At 35.4% G+C, this 14545-nt stretch overlaps 1 protein-coding gene and 1 long non-coding RNA gene across 5 annotated transcripts; both read left to right on the top strand.

Annotated features, from left to right (window-relative positions):
- Nucleotides 1–991: 991 nt before the first annotated feature.
- LOC149374786 (uncharacterized) lies at nucleotides 992–8340 on the top strand. Of its 4 annotated transcripts, XR_016292944.1 has the most exons (10): nucleotides 1001–1047; nucleotides 1324–1555; nucleotides 2166–2203; nucleotides 2348–2568; nucleotides 2639–2690; nucleotides 4134–4220; nucleotides 4293–4370; nucleotides 5640–6237; nucleotides 6507–7280; nucleotides 7370–8340. It is a non-coding gene; the product is annotated as an uncharacterized LOC149374786 (long non-coding RNA). The 4 variants fall into 4 exon arrangements; XR_016292945.1 differs by lacking the exon at nucleotides 4293–4370 and having other exon boundaries at nucleotides 4134–4229; XR_016292947.1 differs by lacking the exons at nucleotides 4134–4220; nucleotides 4293–4370 and having other exon boundaries at nucleotides 992–1047; nucleotides 1478–1555.
- Nucleotides 8341–10657: 2317 nt separating this feature from the next.
- Elp2 (elongator complex protein 2) lies at nucleotides 10658–14228 on the top strand. The gene is made up of 3 exons (XM_014356225.2): nucleotides 10658–11534; nucleotides 11925–12539; nucleotides 12646–14228. Exons 1-3 carry the CDS (start codon nucleotides 10924–10926, stop codon nucleotides 13805–13807), a joined length of 2388 nt encoding a protein of 795 aa, XP_014211711.2. The 5' UTR covers nucleotides 10658–10923; the 3' UTR covers nucleotides 13808–14228.
- The last annotated feature ends 317 nt before the right edge of the window (nucleotides 14229–14545 follow it).

The raw sequence follows: 14545 nt of genomic DNA, 5'->3' as shown, positions 1-14545 counted from the left end.
GAAAATCAATTAATATGAATAATCCATATTGTAGCTACGAGTTTCCATGCACTGCGCATGTCCAGCTGTTGACGTTGGCCACCGCGTGTGACGACCACCAGAGGGCGCTTAGCTTTGGTGGCAAAGTTTAAAAAAAATTTAAATACAGGACATTCACATACTTTTACCTTTTACTCTCTGCTTTCGTTAAAATATCAGTTATGAACATGTAAAAAAAAAAAAAAAAAAAAAAAAAACAGGATTGATTTGGACAGCTCAAATAGAGATAAAAATGTTCGAGCAGATTATTAAGAGCTCTTAAGGAATTTTATCAGGTTGGTCCGTTGGTGGTATGTACAACCAAGGTCAGGACAGTCAGGACACTCAGGACTTTTACCATCAGGTGGTCAGGACAAATACCATTTACGTCTTACCGTGGCTATCCTGTAAAATTCTGTGATGGAAATCTTGCTAAACCATTTCCACTCAAGTCACAAAAATGAGTTTGAAGTAAAAATTTAACGTGTGATATGCACTATAAAAATAGTGATACTAAATGTATTATAAGTACGGTTACATTAAAATATATGTAGGTTTACAAGTAAGGTTTGCTTTAAATAAAAAATTAATATTCAGAGCTACTCCAATTTATCTTTTTTTTATGTTTTTTTATTTTATTTCAATTTTTCATTTACAGACTCATACAAACAATTCAACTTTGTGAAGAACATAGATATATAAGAAATAAAGACTGCTCGTTCTTATGTACGGCGCTGAAGCATAAGTAGAAGGAGACACAATATCGAACGTGGGTATCTACATGGGGACCACCTTTGGTAATGTACGAGAAAGATAGATACCCACGTTCGATATTGTGTCTCTTTCGACTTGTGCTTCACGAACACGAACTATTTCACGGAATGTACACGGAACGTGTCCGAAGTCCGAATAGACACTGTCTTCAGCGCCGGACATAAGAATGAGTAGTCTATGTTTTTTATGTCTATGGTTTACAAGTAATCTGCAGTAGACGCCCAGCAGTCAATTTTGCAGACCTTTGTTTAAATCGTAAATATACAAACAGACTAACTCGCAGTTAATATTAAATATTTAAGCTACAAATGCATGTAAACATGAGAATTATATTCATACACTGGATTCCTCTCACACTGAACCCTCGTTATAGCAGAGAAAGAGGAGAGAGCATGTCATTTTGCTCCTTTCCCATTGAATGCCGCATCTATATTTATAATTTCAAAATAATTTCAAAACAGTGGCTTCAAACTCGCTTTAAATAGATTTTGATCGTTTCAATCGTTTGCACTTTGCACTTTATAATTTCAGAAAGCACAAGTATGGGGTGGGCCCTCGACCTCCTCACCCCAACTCCTCAGCGGACCCCCAAACCAAACGGAATACACACAATTCTTAAGTGTACCTTAAATTTTCTACACTTGAATGTTAAATATAATTTTTACACTGGTTTTTTGCTGAGGAGCTTAACGGATAATGAAGAGCAAATGATGTTTTCTGGTCATCATAACCCTGACTGATAAGTCATAACTGAAATTATTGGGTAAGTCTTATGGTATTATACATCATTAGCTTTGTTCGAGATTAAATTTAAATAACATTGTTGGCATACGCACCATAAGAGGCATCCATACAATTTGAAATAGGGACATGAAACAATTACTTATGTTACACACTAATAGATAAAATTGAGATCAATACTTAGGTATGCATGTATATTTACAAAGTAATACTTTTCGAAAATTTTTTTACTCTTGATCACATTCAACATACACAAGTGAGTGTATTTTAACACTTTCACTAACCACTTTTTTTCTTTGTTTACATAGATCATTTCTCTCTTGCCATGAACCATGTATTGATCTGCAAAATGCTACATAGTGTTCATAATTTTCTATGTAGCTAATCACTCCTACTAACACAAATATCTTGTTTTTAATACGTAGTTGTACTGGTAAAATATTTAAATTTGTAGTCATGTATGAAGTATCAATACCGTATTTTTCTTGAGCATAGAGAGATTTTCTATACATGTCTTGTGTATCAATAATCAAGTAAGACCCTATTTCAAATTTTAGTGTAATACTTTCTTGTTTGCAATTAATACATTGTTTTGTGCTTTCTGTGAAATATTCTGTCAATTCTTTTTCTAGACTGCTGTAATTGTCGAGCCAAGCGATTTCACCGTAGGGTAAGGGTACAATTAATTTATTCACTACATTCTGGTTTCCACAATTTCGGCATCGAATAATTTCTGAAAAACTTTCACTTCCACTCATTAAGCCTTCAATCATCTTATTTATATTGCACTTACTGTCAATTTCGTTGTTTACAGGTTCAAATAGAGATGCCAACAAGTAAGCTCGGCACGTGTAAAGCTCGATGTTTGGGCCATTAATAGCATACCTCATCAGTGTCGTTGGATAACATAAATTAGCAAGAATTTTAGCCTTATTTTGTTGTTTTTCTATAAAACGTCTGAAAGTGTTGCTGATACAAATTCCATTGCTGAAAACTTCTGTGAGAGAATCAAATGGACAGGTGTTTGAAAATCTGGTAGGAATACTATGAACTTTTCGAGCATTACATTTTTGTCCATTTTTTATGACCGCCTTAATTTTTGTAGTAAAATTCTTCGGCTGCTGCAAAAACAAAGAAAGTTGCGGCTCTGCAGTGAGGTACGTGCCTCTTTTATTATTTTGTTGAACTTTCAAATCTGACGACTTGATCTCCAGTTTTGAATGTATAGGACTCTCTTTTTGCTTCTTTGTTTTATTTGTTACTTTCTCTGTTGGGATTATTATCGAATCATCATCTTGTACATCTAGAACCTCTGCAATCTCAATCATATCATGCTTTGATAGTTCAAAGTTTTTCAATGTTTTTGATTCCACGTAATTGCACTCAGTAATCGATGATGACAAAAGTACGTTTTTATTGAACTCAGTGATACTAGTATCACCACTGTCGATAAAAATTTGCTCGCTACTATCATTTAATACAGAGTCACCACTATGTATAAATTGATTTTTGTTTCTCCATTGTTCAGTAGCATACAAATGTTCAGTGTCTACTGGTTTAACTTCTTTTTTTTTAAACTGAATTGTATTGGATGACGTATGATTGATTATTTGAGATCGAATAATTTTCAACTCTTTGTTTATTTCTTGGCAATGTTTTTTCATTAGCACATCCAGTCTATCTGGCATTTTGTTCTTGAGTACATAATTTTTGAAATGATGGAAATATGTTTCTGACCTTGCGGACGTGGCAACGATTCTAGGATTTTCAAAGTACTTGTTCATCACATTGGTCCAGCAAGGAAACTCTTTGCATAAAATGACCAGGTTATTACCAAAATCAGGTAAAAAACAAATATTGTCTTGATCCAGGAAATCCAAGCTATGATTGAGATCTAGAGATTTAACTCTACGTTTAATGTTGTCTATAAACTCTTCAATAATACTTTTTGCTTTTTTGGTTTTGGAACTACCTTGGTCATATTCAATGTCATCTTTAAAATTATTTTCGGAATTTTTTGTAGTATCACGATTTACAGCGTCATCAAATTTAAACGTATGGAGTCTTTCTTTAATAAATTTAAATGCATTTTCACACTCATCGTCATAATGCTTTCTGTAGCATAAGATAAATATGTTTTTTAAAAACAAGGCAAAGTTTTGCAAGTTGTCCACTGTCGACAAAAGCCCAACACATCTTTTATAAATTTCTTTTACTTTAGATGATGTGTGGTTTGCTAAGCATGGCCATTTTACAACCGCATGAACTAAATGAGCTATGTCAGTTCTTAGCTGAGTATGTAGTTGTAAGTATGTGTTCCCAGTTAGAATCAAAAAACAATACTCATTGTACATGTTAAATGTTATGGAATTAAACGCCATACAAATGCCATGTTGTAAAGCTTTTCCCATGTCTGTAACCACCTCTCTAGGTAATTTGGCTCCAGACGCCTGCCAGTCTCTTAGCCAATAGCAAAGAAAGTTGCTGGTATTTGTTTCTGAAAGTACTTGTGTTACAGGGACAATTGTTTGATCAATATGAGTACAAAGCACACTCAAGAAAATGTGACCACTTTTTTCACTTGGAAAATTGATTTTAAGGGCTACGGAACCAGTTGCATCCAAGGAAAGGGGGTTATCGAACAGCATCAAGACATCATTATAAATTTCTATCTGTTCCTTGGACCAGTAGGTGATGTAAGCCTTATTATACCCAATATTTCTGATATATGCACTCATAGTTGGATCTTGTATTTTAAGCCTATCCATAGATTTGAATAAATCCTCTCCACGCACAAGTCCAAGGCTTTCGTACTTCGCTTCTTGGCCAGCTTTACGGTAGGTTTCTAGTTTGTAAACGAAGGGAGATTCGCAATCATTGTAATCCATTTGTTTATCTGCTTCATTTAATCTCAATTGTCTGGGTGCCGTTGTTCTGGATTCATTCTTTACTCTTTGTCTTTCTGGTCCTGCCAAGCGCCTTTTATTATGGTGCCTTATTTCTTTTGAGTTGTTTGTTATTACTTCGAACTCTACTTCTTCACCATCTGCAGGTTTCAAAAAGCATCTAGCTACTAAATAATTGTTACACTCATTACAAAATCCTTAGACAAAAATGAAACATGTGTTGCCTCCAACTCTTTGTCTTTTGAAATTAAAACAACAGGGCAACTTTTGGCTCTCATATGCAGCCTTACCGATGGCATCTGTCCAACCTGGTTTCAAAACTTCAACGACCCTCTTGTTTGCATAAATTTTTTGTGACGGTTTAATGAAATCCCACTCAGTTGGAGTAAATTTTACTGGAAATTGAATTTTCTTTTCTTTGCCAATCAAGTCCCATCGAATTTTCATGTCAGTGTAATCATCATCATCATCATCATCATCATCATCATCATTATCATCACACTCGCCATCTGACAAACTCACCTTTTCAATTGTATAGTTTTCTCACATGTTTTTTCGTTTTTTCCAGCGTTGTTCAATAAAAATTCTGATGTAAGATTCTTGTTCTCTAAGTAAAAAGTACGAATGCCATGCCTATCACGATTAACCATTAAATATAAATTGATGGTGCTGATTTGTTTGGATAAATTGTCACTTATATCAACCCACACCTTATCACTTCTACTTTTTAATTTACACTGGTCATTCAAAATATCATAATTAAGGATTATATCTTTGATTTCATCTGGTGGCACAGTAGGCTTTGGTCCAGGCATTTTTAATGAATGTTCAAAAAGCCAATCACTTTTTTTTTACACGTACTATTTTCTAAATTATTAGCCACTCACTCATGCAAATTTAAAGGCAATTTTAATTTTGACGCATTACTTCATAGTTGTCTGCAGTAAAGATACAACTGTAAGTAGGAAGTTCTGCTAAAGCAAGCTAGAACAAGTTTAAACGTGTTTTTGGTTTTTGTTGTAAAATAAAAAAAAATTAGTACAAATTAAAAAAAATTATTTTCTTTATTTTAGCAAATAAATACTATTTATTGTATAAAATTTAAATATATTTCCAAAATACAAATGAAGTAAAAAAATTTCATAGAAAAAATTGACGATTACAAGTATTATTTCTAAAAAAAATTTTTTTCTTTTTCAGATTTGATGTTCCACAGTAATCTTTAGCCCATTGATTCAGTGTAATGGTGTGTAGACATTTGAAACCATAACATGATGGGAATATTCGACGAAAAGAGGCCCCTCAAAAGACTAGGATCAACAGACGTCTATCCTCTAGAACCAAAGCAAAAAGAGGATGAACTGATACCAAATAACGTCAAACGTGGCTTCATCACTTCCGTATAACTGTTGGATGAGCACGGCACTGCTGGAAATTGCAGTGTCACTGCAGCTCAGGCGGGAGCTTATTTTCATAACATACTAGCAAGCTTGCTACTGTGCCTGACTCGGGTAGGAAGAGACAGCAGATCATTCTCACGGATAATTTCTGGCCTGTGATTGCTAAAACTAAAAATGGTATTGAGGCCTGGTTCAAGGATCTATTAGGCTGCAAGCCATTATTATCTTTGGTTAAAAAAGCTCCCAACTACAATAAGGAAGAGGAAATATTTTCTATGCTGTACGAATATCATGTGCCCATGTTGAGAACTGCCTGGTTCATGAAGCTCAGTTCTCTTGATAGAGTTGCAATTTCAGAAGCTAAAATTAAAAGAGGCAATTACCAAATCTAACGACAGGTAAAGTTAATTAATCCATTGAATATTCTAAAATTAAAAAGAAGTTATTTCAATTCTACACATATCTATATCTGTGTAAAATTAAGGCTTTTTGCTATAATTAATGCAAAGATGTACTGGCGAATTTTTCTCGAATTGTACTTATTCGTTAAATGTAGGTGCCCAACTTTCCTCAGTATTTTTTTTTCCAGTCTTAAAAATTGCTCCTCGAGATTAATATGATTTCAAGAGTAAATTCATCAATAACCATCTTATTTTATCTTTTACAGAATGGACGGGAACGTTGACAGAGTTTCTAAAGAATCAACTGTCAAAGCTTCACGACTGTTTAAACACCAGTGGCATTAGCAGCAGTAGTAGTGGAAACGGTGCCACAACTAATGAACCTTACAAAATATTCTCGAGTAGTGGCGGTGGCAACAGCTCGCTAACAATGAACGGCACTGCAACACCCGGCGTACAAGTTATCACCGCAAATGGTATCCTGAACGTCCAGTCCGTCACTGCCAATGCGAATTTGGTTTCAAACAATCTGTGCGATCACGCACCAGCCATGAGCGAGGAGCATAAGCTTGCCTTCAAACAGTGACACTGCTGTACTCAGTTACACAAATATATGTTTGAAGAAGGCCTGCTACACAGGCAAGAGCCACTCTGCTTAGTAGATCCTCGATCTGTTGGATAAGATGCGCTCGACTCCGTCTGACGACAGGATCCTATAAGTTCTGCTGCCATTAGCTGAATTCTTTGTTTAACTATTACCTAAACTGTCCGCATCATAAGAACATGCTCCATGGACTCTCGGCTATCATTCAGGTAACTCGAGTCAATGAATTATAGATTTTTAGGTAAATCAATTTCGGTGCTGAACAATTCGCCACTGGACCATTTGCCATGCTCACCTGCAGCGCTGCCAATCCCATCAGCAGGTGCAGCTGATGCGACAAAGCACTTACTCAAGATAGCTCAAGAAAATATTCGATTGTGTTAATAGGCTGCTCAAAGTAGGTGATCTTGCAATTAGTGGCAGCAGAGTAGTGCTGGTAAGCTTTTTGATGAGAATTATTCTATTCGTTTAAAGATTCGTACAATTCGATTTTATTTTTGGTTCATTCAATCGATCACATTCCAGGTATGACAAAGACGAGAGTATTAACAGTCTTGGATGCTTTAGATCGGCATAGTTTTGATCGGATGCCAATAATTCTCTGGGCACGCTTTGTGCCAAAATCTTTACGAATTCAACAAAAGACGCTGGTGGGTGGCACATTGGTAGGAGTTACGCTACCTTGCAGCAGCAGTGACAGCAGCAGTGCCAACCTATCGATTTCGACGTGTAATAAAGCTAATTCAAAGACCGAATATAATTAGCAGCACGAAGCGCCGATTGTTGAGATTTTGTGCGGATGGGTGGTCAGTGCCGAGAGCTGGGGCGTGCACATAGGAATAGCTGTGGCTAAACTGCTAGAGAAGCTGATAAAGGATCTGTCAAGGTCTCGATTCCAGTTTCCAGAACAGGCAGACTGTTTAATCAGTCAACTCCAACAGATTTTTAAAATCAATAACATTGCACATGTCTAAATTTTATTCTACTATAAATTTTTTAAAAACATAATTTAGACTCTTGTTATCTGACTAAATTATTAACCAGTTTATTGTGTAATAAAACACTACGTGTATTTTTTCAAAATATAAACATTGTAATTTTTTTAGCACTTATGTTCAGAGAAAAGTAAACTTAAATAAGTCAGCAATCGTCAAGTAATGGTAAATAAATTCTCGTTCAGTCTGTACTAAAGAAGTATTATAAGGTGTAATTTATGCAAATTATTTGTAATTCCATCAAAGGCGAAAGAAACAAAGTTTTTACAGATGCACCTATAAATTATCTTGGTTATTAAGATAATTTTCTTTCTTCGGTCACTATAAGTATTAATATAGTTAGTGAATACAATTTTGACTTTGAATTTTTGTACGAAGCAAACAAGTAATCCAGAATGTCCTCGAAAATTTCTACTCAAATAAATGTTATTGTTTAAGGTTTTCAAATGTAGTAATCTACTGTAGATTTATAATACTACTCCCTCTATCATGATAATAAGTGCAGTCTCTTTGTAAATGAAAAATTGAAATAAAATAAAAAAACATAAAAAAAAGATAAATTGGAGTAGCTCTGAATATTAATTTTTTATTTAAAGCAAACCTTACTTGTAAACCTACATATATTTTAATGTAACCGTACTTATAATACATTTAGTATCACTATTTTTATAGTGCATATCACACGTTAAATTTTTACTTCAAACTCATTTTTGTGACTTGAGTGGAAATGGTTTAGCAAGATTTCCATCACAGAATTTTACAGGATAGCCACGGTAAGACGTAAATGGTATTTGTCCTGACCACCTGATGGTAAAAGTCCTGAGTGTCCTGACTGTCCTGACCTTGGTTGTACATACCACCAACGGACCAACCTGATAAAATTCCTTAAGAGCTCTTAATAATCTGCTCGAACATTTTTATCTCTATTTGAGCTGTCCAAATCAATCCTGTTTTTTTTTTTTTTTTTTTTTTTTTTACATGTTCATAACTGATATTTTAACGAAAGCAGAGAGTAAAAGGTAAAAGTATGTGAATGTCCTGTATTTAAATTTTTTTTAAACTTTGCCACCAAAGCTAAGCGCCCTCTGGTGGTCGTCACACGCGGTGGCCAACGTCAACAGCTGGACATGCGCAGTGCATGGAAACTCGTAGCTACAATATGGATTATTCATATTAATTGATTTTCAATTAATTAAGACAGTGCAGATCAAAATTTTGATTGTGCAATTAAGTTTGGACAATGTGCAGTTTATTAAGACAGTGTGCAGTTGCAAATGTGCCCTTGTTGACGAGATATGGCTATCCAACTGCGGCCGTCAAATCGCAAATAGTTTTTAATTTTTTATGCAAAATTGAGGCATGTGCAGTTCCAACTATTTGCTTAAACTAAATGTGCAGATAAAAACACGTCGCCTAGTATTTTTTTTATTGCTCAAATCGATCATTTGCGGGCTGGCTTCCAGGAGGTGTCGGGTTAGGCGGATTCAATATGTAGCGCCACAACCAGGCGCACATGCAATCTTCGCGCCAAGCACGCAAGCAGAAGCTGGAGCAGAGACAAGAGTTTGACTAGCCGAGTCAAGCTCCTTGTCACCCGCGCAAGCCAGCAGACAGCAAGCAGAGCCGCGCCTGATCAACGGGGTTTAGCTGCTGTCTCTCTCGCTCGCATATCACCTGCGGACAACTAGAGCTGAGGCGACGGAAGCTAGCCCGCCGTCTCCTTCATTAATTCAGCGTCCAGCCTTCCAGCTGCTCGAAGCCGCGCGCACAGTGCTCTATAAAAAAGTACACGCGGGAAAAGACGTTCTCTTATAATTTGAGTTTTCTTTATCAATCAAGTATTTTGTAATTTATTTATTGTCTTATTTCTTTTAATAATTAGTGAACAAGTTTAAGCGAGTGTGTATTTTTCACCCGACACTGATCCCTCTCCCGAAAGTATTCCATAAATATCGGAACTTTTTCCCTAGATCGTATATATAGCTATACGATCTAGGGAGAATATTCCGTTGAGCAGACAGCACAGCAGTAAAGCGGCATTGCCAAAGACATACGCGGAAATTCAAAATTGTAATATTAATAACACAAGTGCCTATCACCCAATGACCCGGGGCGCTAACTGGCCACTCTGTTAAGTAAATAATTTTTAATAACACAAGCGCCTATCACCCAATGACCCGGGGCGCTTGCTGGCCACTTTTTTAAATAAATAATTATTAAAATAACACAATCGCCTATCATCCAATAACCCGGGCCGCTAACTGGCCACTCTGTTAAATAAATAATCTTTAATAACACAATCGCCTATCACCCAATGACCTGGGGCGCTCACTTGCTACTCTGTTAGATAAATAATTTTTAATAACACAAGCGCCTCTCAATCAATGACCTGGGGTGCTTACTGTCCACTCTTTTGAATAATAAAATATTAATTATTAACACAAGCACATATCACCCAATGACCCGGGGCGCTTACTGGTCGCTTTATTAAACGATATATATTATTAATTAATAGCACAACGGTCACCAGGTGATAGGTGCTTGTGCTGTTAATTAATATATTATTATTTAAGAGAAAGGCCAGTAAGCACCCCGGGTCATTGGGTGACAGGCGCTTGTGTTAATAATTAATATTTTATCATATAATAGTGTAGCCAGTTAGCGCCCCGAGTCATCAGGTTATAGGCACTTGAGTTATTAATATTACAATTTTTAATTTTCGCGTGTCTCTGGCAATGCCCCTTTACTGCTGTGCTGTCTACTCGACGGAACATTCTCCCTAGATCGCGTAGCTTTATATACGATGTAGGGAAAAAGTTCCGATATTGAATCCGCCTAACCCAACGGCCCCAACGCTGACCGTAGCATTGGCGTTAGCATGTTAGCAATCTCTCTACTCATCTCTGCATGTGACTGCGGCCTAACTAAAAAGAGACATCAAGATTGAGAACTCGCGGAACCTGGCGGACAGCTGAGGTGGCCATCATCTTAAGAAAAATAATATCTCTGGCTGAAATCGACTCCTTATGTCCTGACATGCCGATAGTATCAAGTTTCATGTAAAAAAAAAAATTAATTGGCAAAATGGTGAAAACAAGGTATATTAGTTGCGCATGTAATCGATTACCACATGCAGTGGATTGGGGACAAAACAACTTAGTATGCTATGCTGCTAATTATGCAGTTGCTATATGCGATCCTCATGACAAGTTGTTTGGTTCAATATTATCAACTCTCCATGTTCATACTGACCGAGTTAACGTTGTGCGTTGGATCAAATCGATAACTTTTCCAATAATAGAAACAGAACTTATAACTGGCTCCTGTGATGGTACAGCTATTATCTGGACAGCAAGTAATTTAACATGTGGCAACTTTGAAGCCAAGGAAACCCTCTTAGTGGATGGTCCTGTCAGTATATGTGATGCTGCCTACATCTCTGCCAAATCTTCTGATTTATTAGCATGTACCTGCTCCATTGATGGAAAGTTGAAGATATGGGTTCGATTCAATTGTCTTAAAGTAGAATTAGTCCAAGCTATAAATTTTTCCAAGAAATTGCCCACAGAGGCGCGATTAGTAATTCTGCCACCAAAACTTAATAATTCAACAAATGTAATTTTGTTTATTGCACTAGACGACTCAACTGTTGATTTATACTTGGCATCATTTATTCATGAAGATGTAAATCAAAAGTAAGAAACTTCATTAATTTTTGAGTCCCTGTGTACACCCAGAGTCGCCTACCAAAATTTGAACATAACAGCAAATGAGAAAGACAAATCAAAGAATGGTTCAGTTTGTACTTGAAAATAAAAAATATGCAACCGAATGTACCAACAAAATAATTCTTCATTACATCCATAATATAGTGAAATAAGATGAGTAAAATTATAATTTCTTGTACGCGATTTGGTGTGTACACACGGTCTTACATTTTATATAAATTCTCCAAATTGAGAAGGGTTCTAATTTTTGAATGAAATCATCTAGTTAATTAAAAAATTTCTAATTAGAGAGTAGGAGGATGTTTCATTTTTATTCTTCTACATACAACAAAATTAGCAATTTTTTTATCATTTCAGCAATGATATGAGTTTTATCAAAGTGCAGACTTTAGTTGGCCATGAAGATTGGGTAACATGTATTGACATTGTTTTGAATGATGATGAAAGTTTATTTGCAGCCACCAGTTCTAAAGATAGTACAGTAAGACTCTGGAAAATTTCTCAAGTTACAAACAGTACTGAAACTAACAAGGGCAAAAAACTGAAGCCAAAGAAACTATACTTTTTGATGCAAAATAAAGAATATGAAATTGTTCTTGAAAGTATCTTATTTGGCCATGATTCTTGGGTTTACGAAGTACACTGGCATCCTATGGTTAAAAGAAATGGGAAATATTCTCAGCCCTTAGAGTTACTTTCCTGTTCTTTGGATAAAACTGCTATTGTTTGGAAAATAAGTAATAATACTGGTGTTTGGTCTGAAATAGTAAGAGTTGGCGAAGTTGGGGGTAATTCTCTTGGCTTTTATGGCTGTAAATTTGGTCCCAACGGCAAAAACATATTAGCATATAATTATTCTGGATCGTTTCACATGTGGGAATATCAAGAAAATTTTCAAAACTGGAAACCGAGACTGATACCTAATGGACATTACAACAGTGTGGTAGATCTTTGCTGGGATTCAAAAGGGAGGTAAGAAGATGAAAAATTTGTTTCTTTATGAAATTACATTTGTAATTGCTGAAACTGTAAAAGCATGCTTATTTGAATTTTCATGATATGATTGATGCTTATTTAGATTCTTAATCACGGCCAGTAAAGATCAGACAACTAGAATTCATGTTCCATGGCCAATTAGCAATCAAGAGGAATCCTGGTGTCAAATCAGTAGACCACAAATACATGGCCATGACATTTCTTGTCTAGCAATTCTTAAGCCGCATATATTTGCTTCTGGTGCTGAAGAAAAAGTTGTTCGCATTTTTACTGCACCATTGATATTTAAAAATTATTTACTAAGTTTAATGGACGAAGTAAGTGATGTTGAATTTAAGGGGAACATCGAAGCAGCATATCTTCCAGATCTTGGTTTAACCAATAAAGCCGGATATGAAGTTAATTTGCACAATAGTACCGATACATCAAGTAATTCTAGTGATTTCAAGTATGAAGAACCTCTATTAGAAGAAGAATTGATACGCAAGACACTATGGCCAGAATTTCAGAAGCTGTACGGACATGGATATGAAATATTTTCAATGGCAGCAAGGCATGATGGTACATTACTTGCCACATCATCAAAATCTACATCATTCAAACATGCCGCAATAATATTGTGGGATACAAAGCTATGGTGCCAATCAGATAAATTACTATTTCATCAACTAACTGTAACACAAATGGCTTTCTCTCCAGATGATCAATATTTTCTTTCTGTATCAAGAGACAGGTGTTGGGCTTTGTACACTTACCAAAATCACAAATATGAATTGTTAATGTCTAGTTTACAAAAAGAAAGTTTTCATTTGCGTATTATTTGGAGCTGCTCGTGGACTAATGACTCCAAATATTTTGCAACCGGCTCTAGAGATGGTAAAGTTGGAATCTGGAGTAAAAACATTGCCAACAATAAGAAACCCTTGCTTGTTACTGACTTTTGTTCAAATGGGTCATCTGTTACAGCTCTTGCTTTTGCACCTTCTAAAATATCAAATAAATTTCTCTATGTGTTAGCCATAGGATTTGAGCATGGTTGTATAGACATTAGAAAAATTGAACAAGTTGGTAAATCCAATTGTTATGAGTGGGTACAACTGTATTTTTTGAATACATCACAAGCTCATCATGCAGCAGTAAAAAGATTATGTTTTCGTCCAAATTTTCGAAACGAGCATGTTTTGCAATTAGCAAGCTGTGGCATGGATGGTGTTGTAAAACTGCATGACGTTGTATTAATATGATACTTGAAAACAACTGGCGATGTTACTCCGTTATTTTCCACAAATTAAAATCTTTCATGATTCATCAGGCAACTTATATTAAGTACACTGATTTTTTAAAATCAAAAATTCTTTTTTCTACTGATCTTTTAACAACTTGTATAGTAAATACACGACTGAATTTATGCAAAAAGTGTCACCATATTCATTCGATTTTTTAAAAACTATTCAAGTACATCAGTGTTCCCTAGTGAGCTTCGAGAGAGTGAGAAGACACCGTTAACACTCTAGTGTTTGTACTACTTAGTGTTCTCTATCTCTCTCACACACTTGCAATAAGTGCCTTCCGTTTTGTGAGAATTAGCGCTTGCGTTATTATATTAATTTTCAATAAATAAAAAGTCCAGTAAGCGCCCTTGGTTGAGCGGTGATTGGCGCTCGCGTTATAATATTATTTATTTTATTTATTCATTTCATACTCCGCCCCTTTCGGGTTTGGAGGGGTTCCGTTACACATTTAACATTCTTTTTATATAATAAATTAATAATTTTTATATTATCTTCATTTCTGTTTGCACGTACTTTGAATTCTACTTTACCCTTATATTATATAATCATTTATGACAACACACAAGATCAATTTATAACCTTTCAAAAATTCAAAAAACAAAAATTCAAAAATTTAAATATTAATCTCCTTTTTTTAAATTGTCCTATTAATTTCTTTCATTCTTCTTCGCTGCACTCTCTTTTTCTTCT

The sequence above is a fragment of the Copidosoma floridanum genome, unplaced genomic scaffold (assembly GCF_036245765.1).
Source record: "Copidosoma floridanum isolate Cflo_tuat_1 unplaced genomic scaffold, Cflo_Japanese_pri ptg000013l, whole genome shotgun sequence".
Lineage (NCBI taxonomy): Eukaryota > Metazoa > Arthropoda > Insecta > Hymenoptera > Encyrtidae > Copidosoma > Copidosoma floridanum.
This window is presented reverse-complemented; position numbering and strand designations above follow the sequence as displayed.

What these genes read in the sequence shown, in the direction of transcription:
- Elp2 (XM_014356225.2), top strand. Translation starts at nt 10,924, where the DNA reads ATGGTGAAAACAAGGTATATTAGTTGCGCATGTAATCGATTACCACAT. An exon ending in CATGAAGATGTAAATCAAAA is followed by an intron (nt 11,535 to 11,924) that starts GTAAGAAACTTC and finishes TTATCATTTCAG; the next exon opens with CAATGATATGAGTTTTATCA. An exon ending in TGCTGGGATTCAAAAGGGAG is followed by an intron (nt 12,540 to 12,645) that starts GTAAGAAGATGA and finishes ATGCTTATTTAG; the next exon opens with ATTCTTAATCACGGCCAGTA.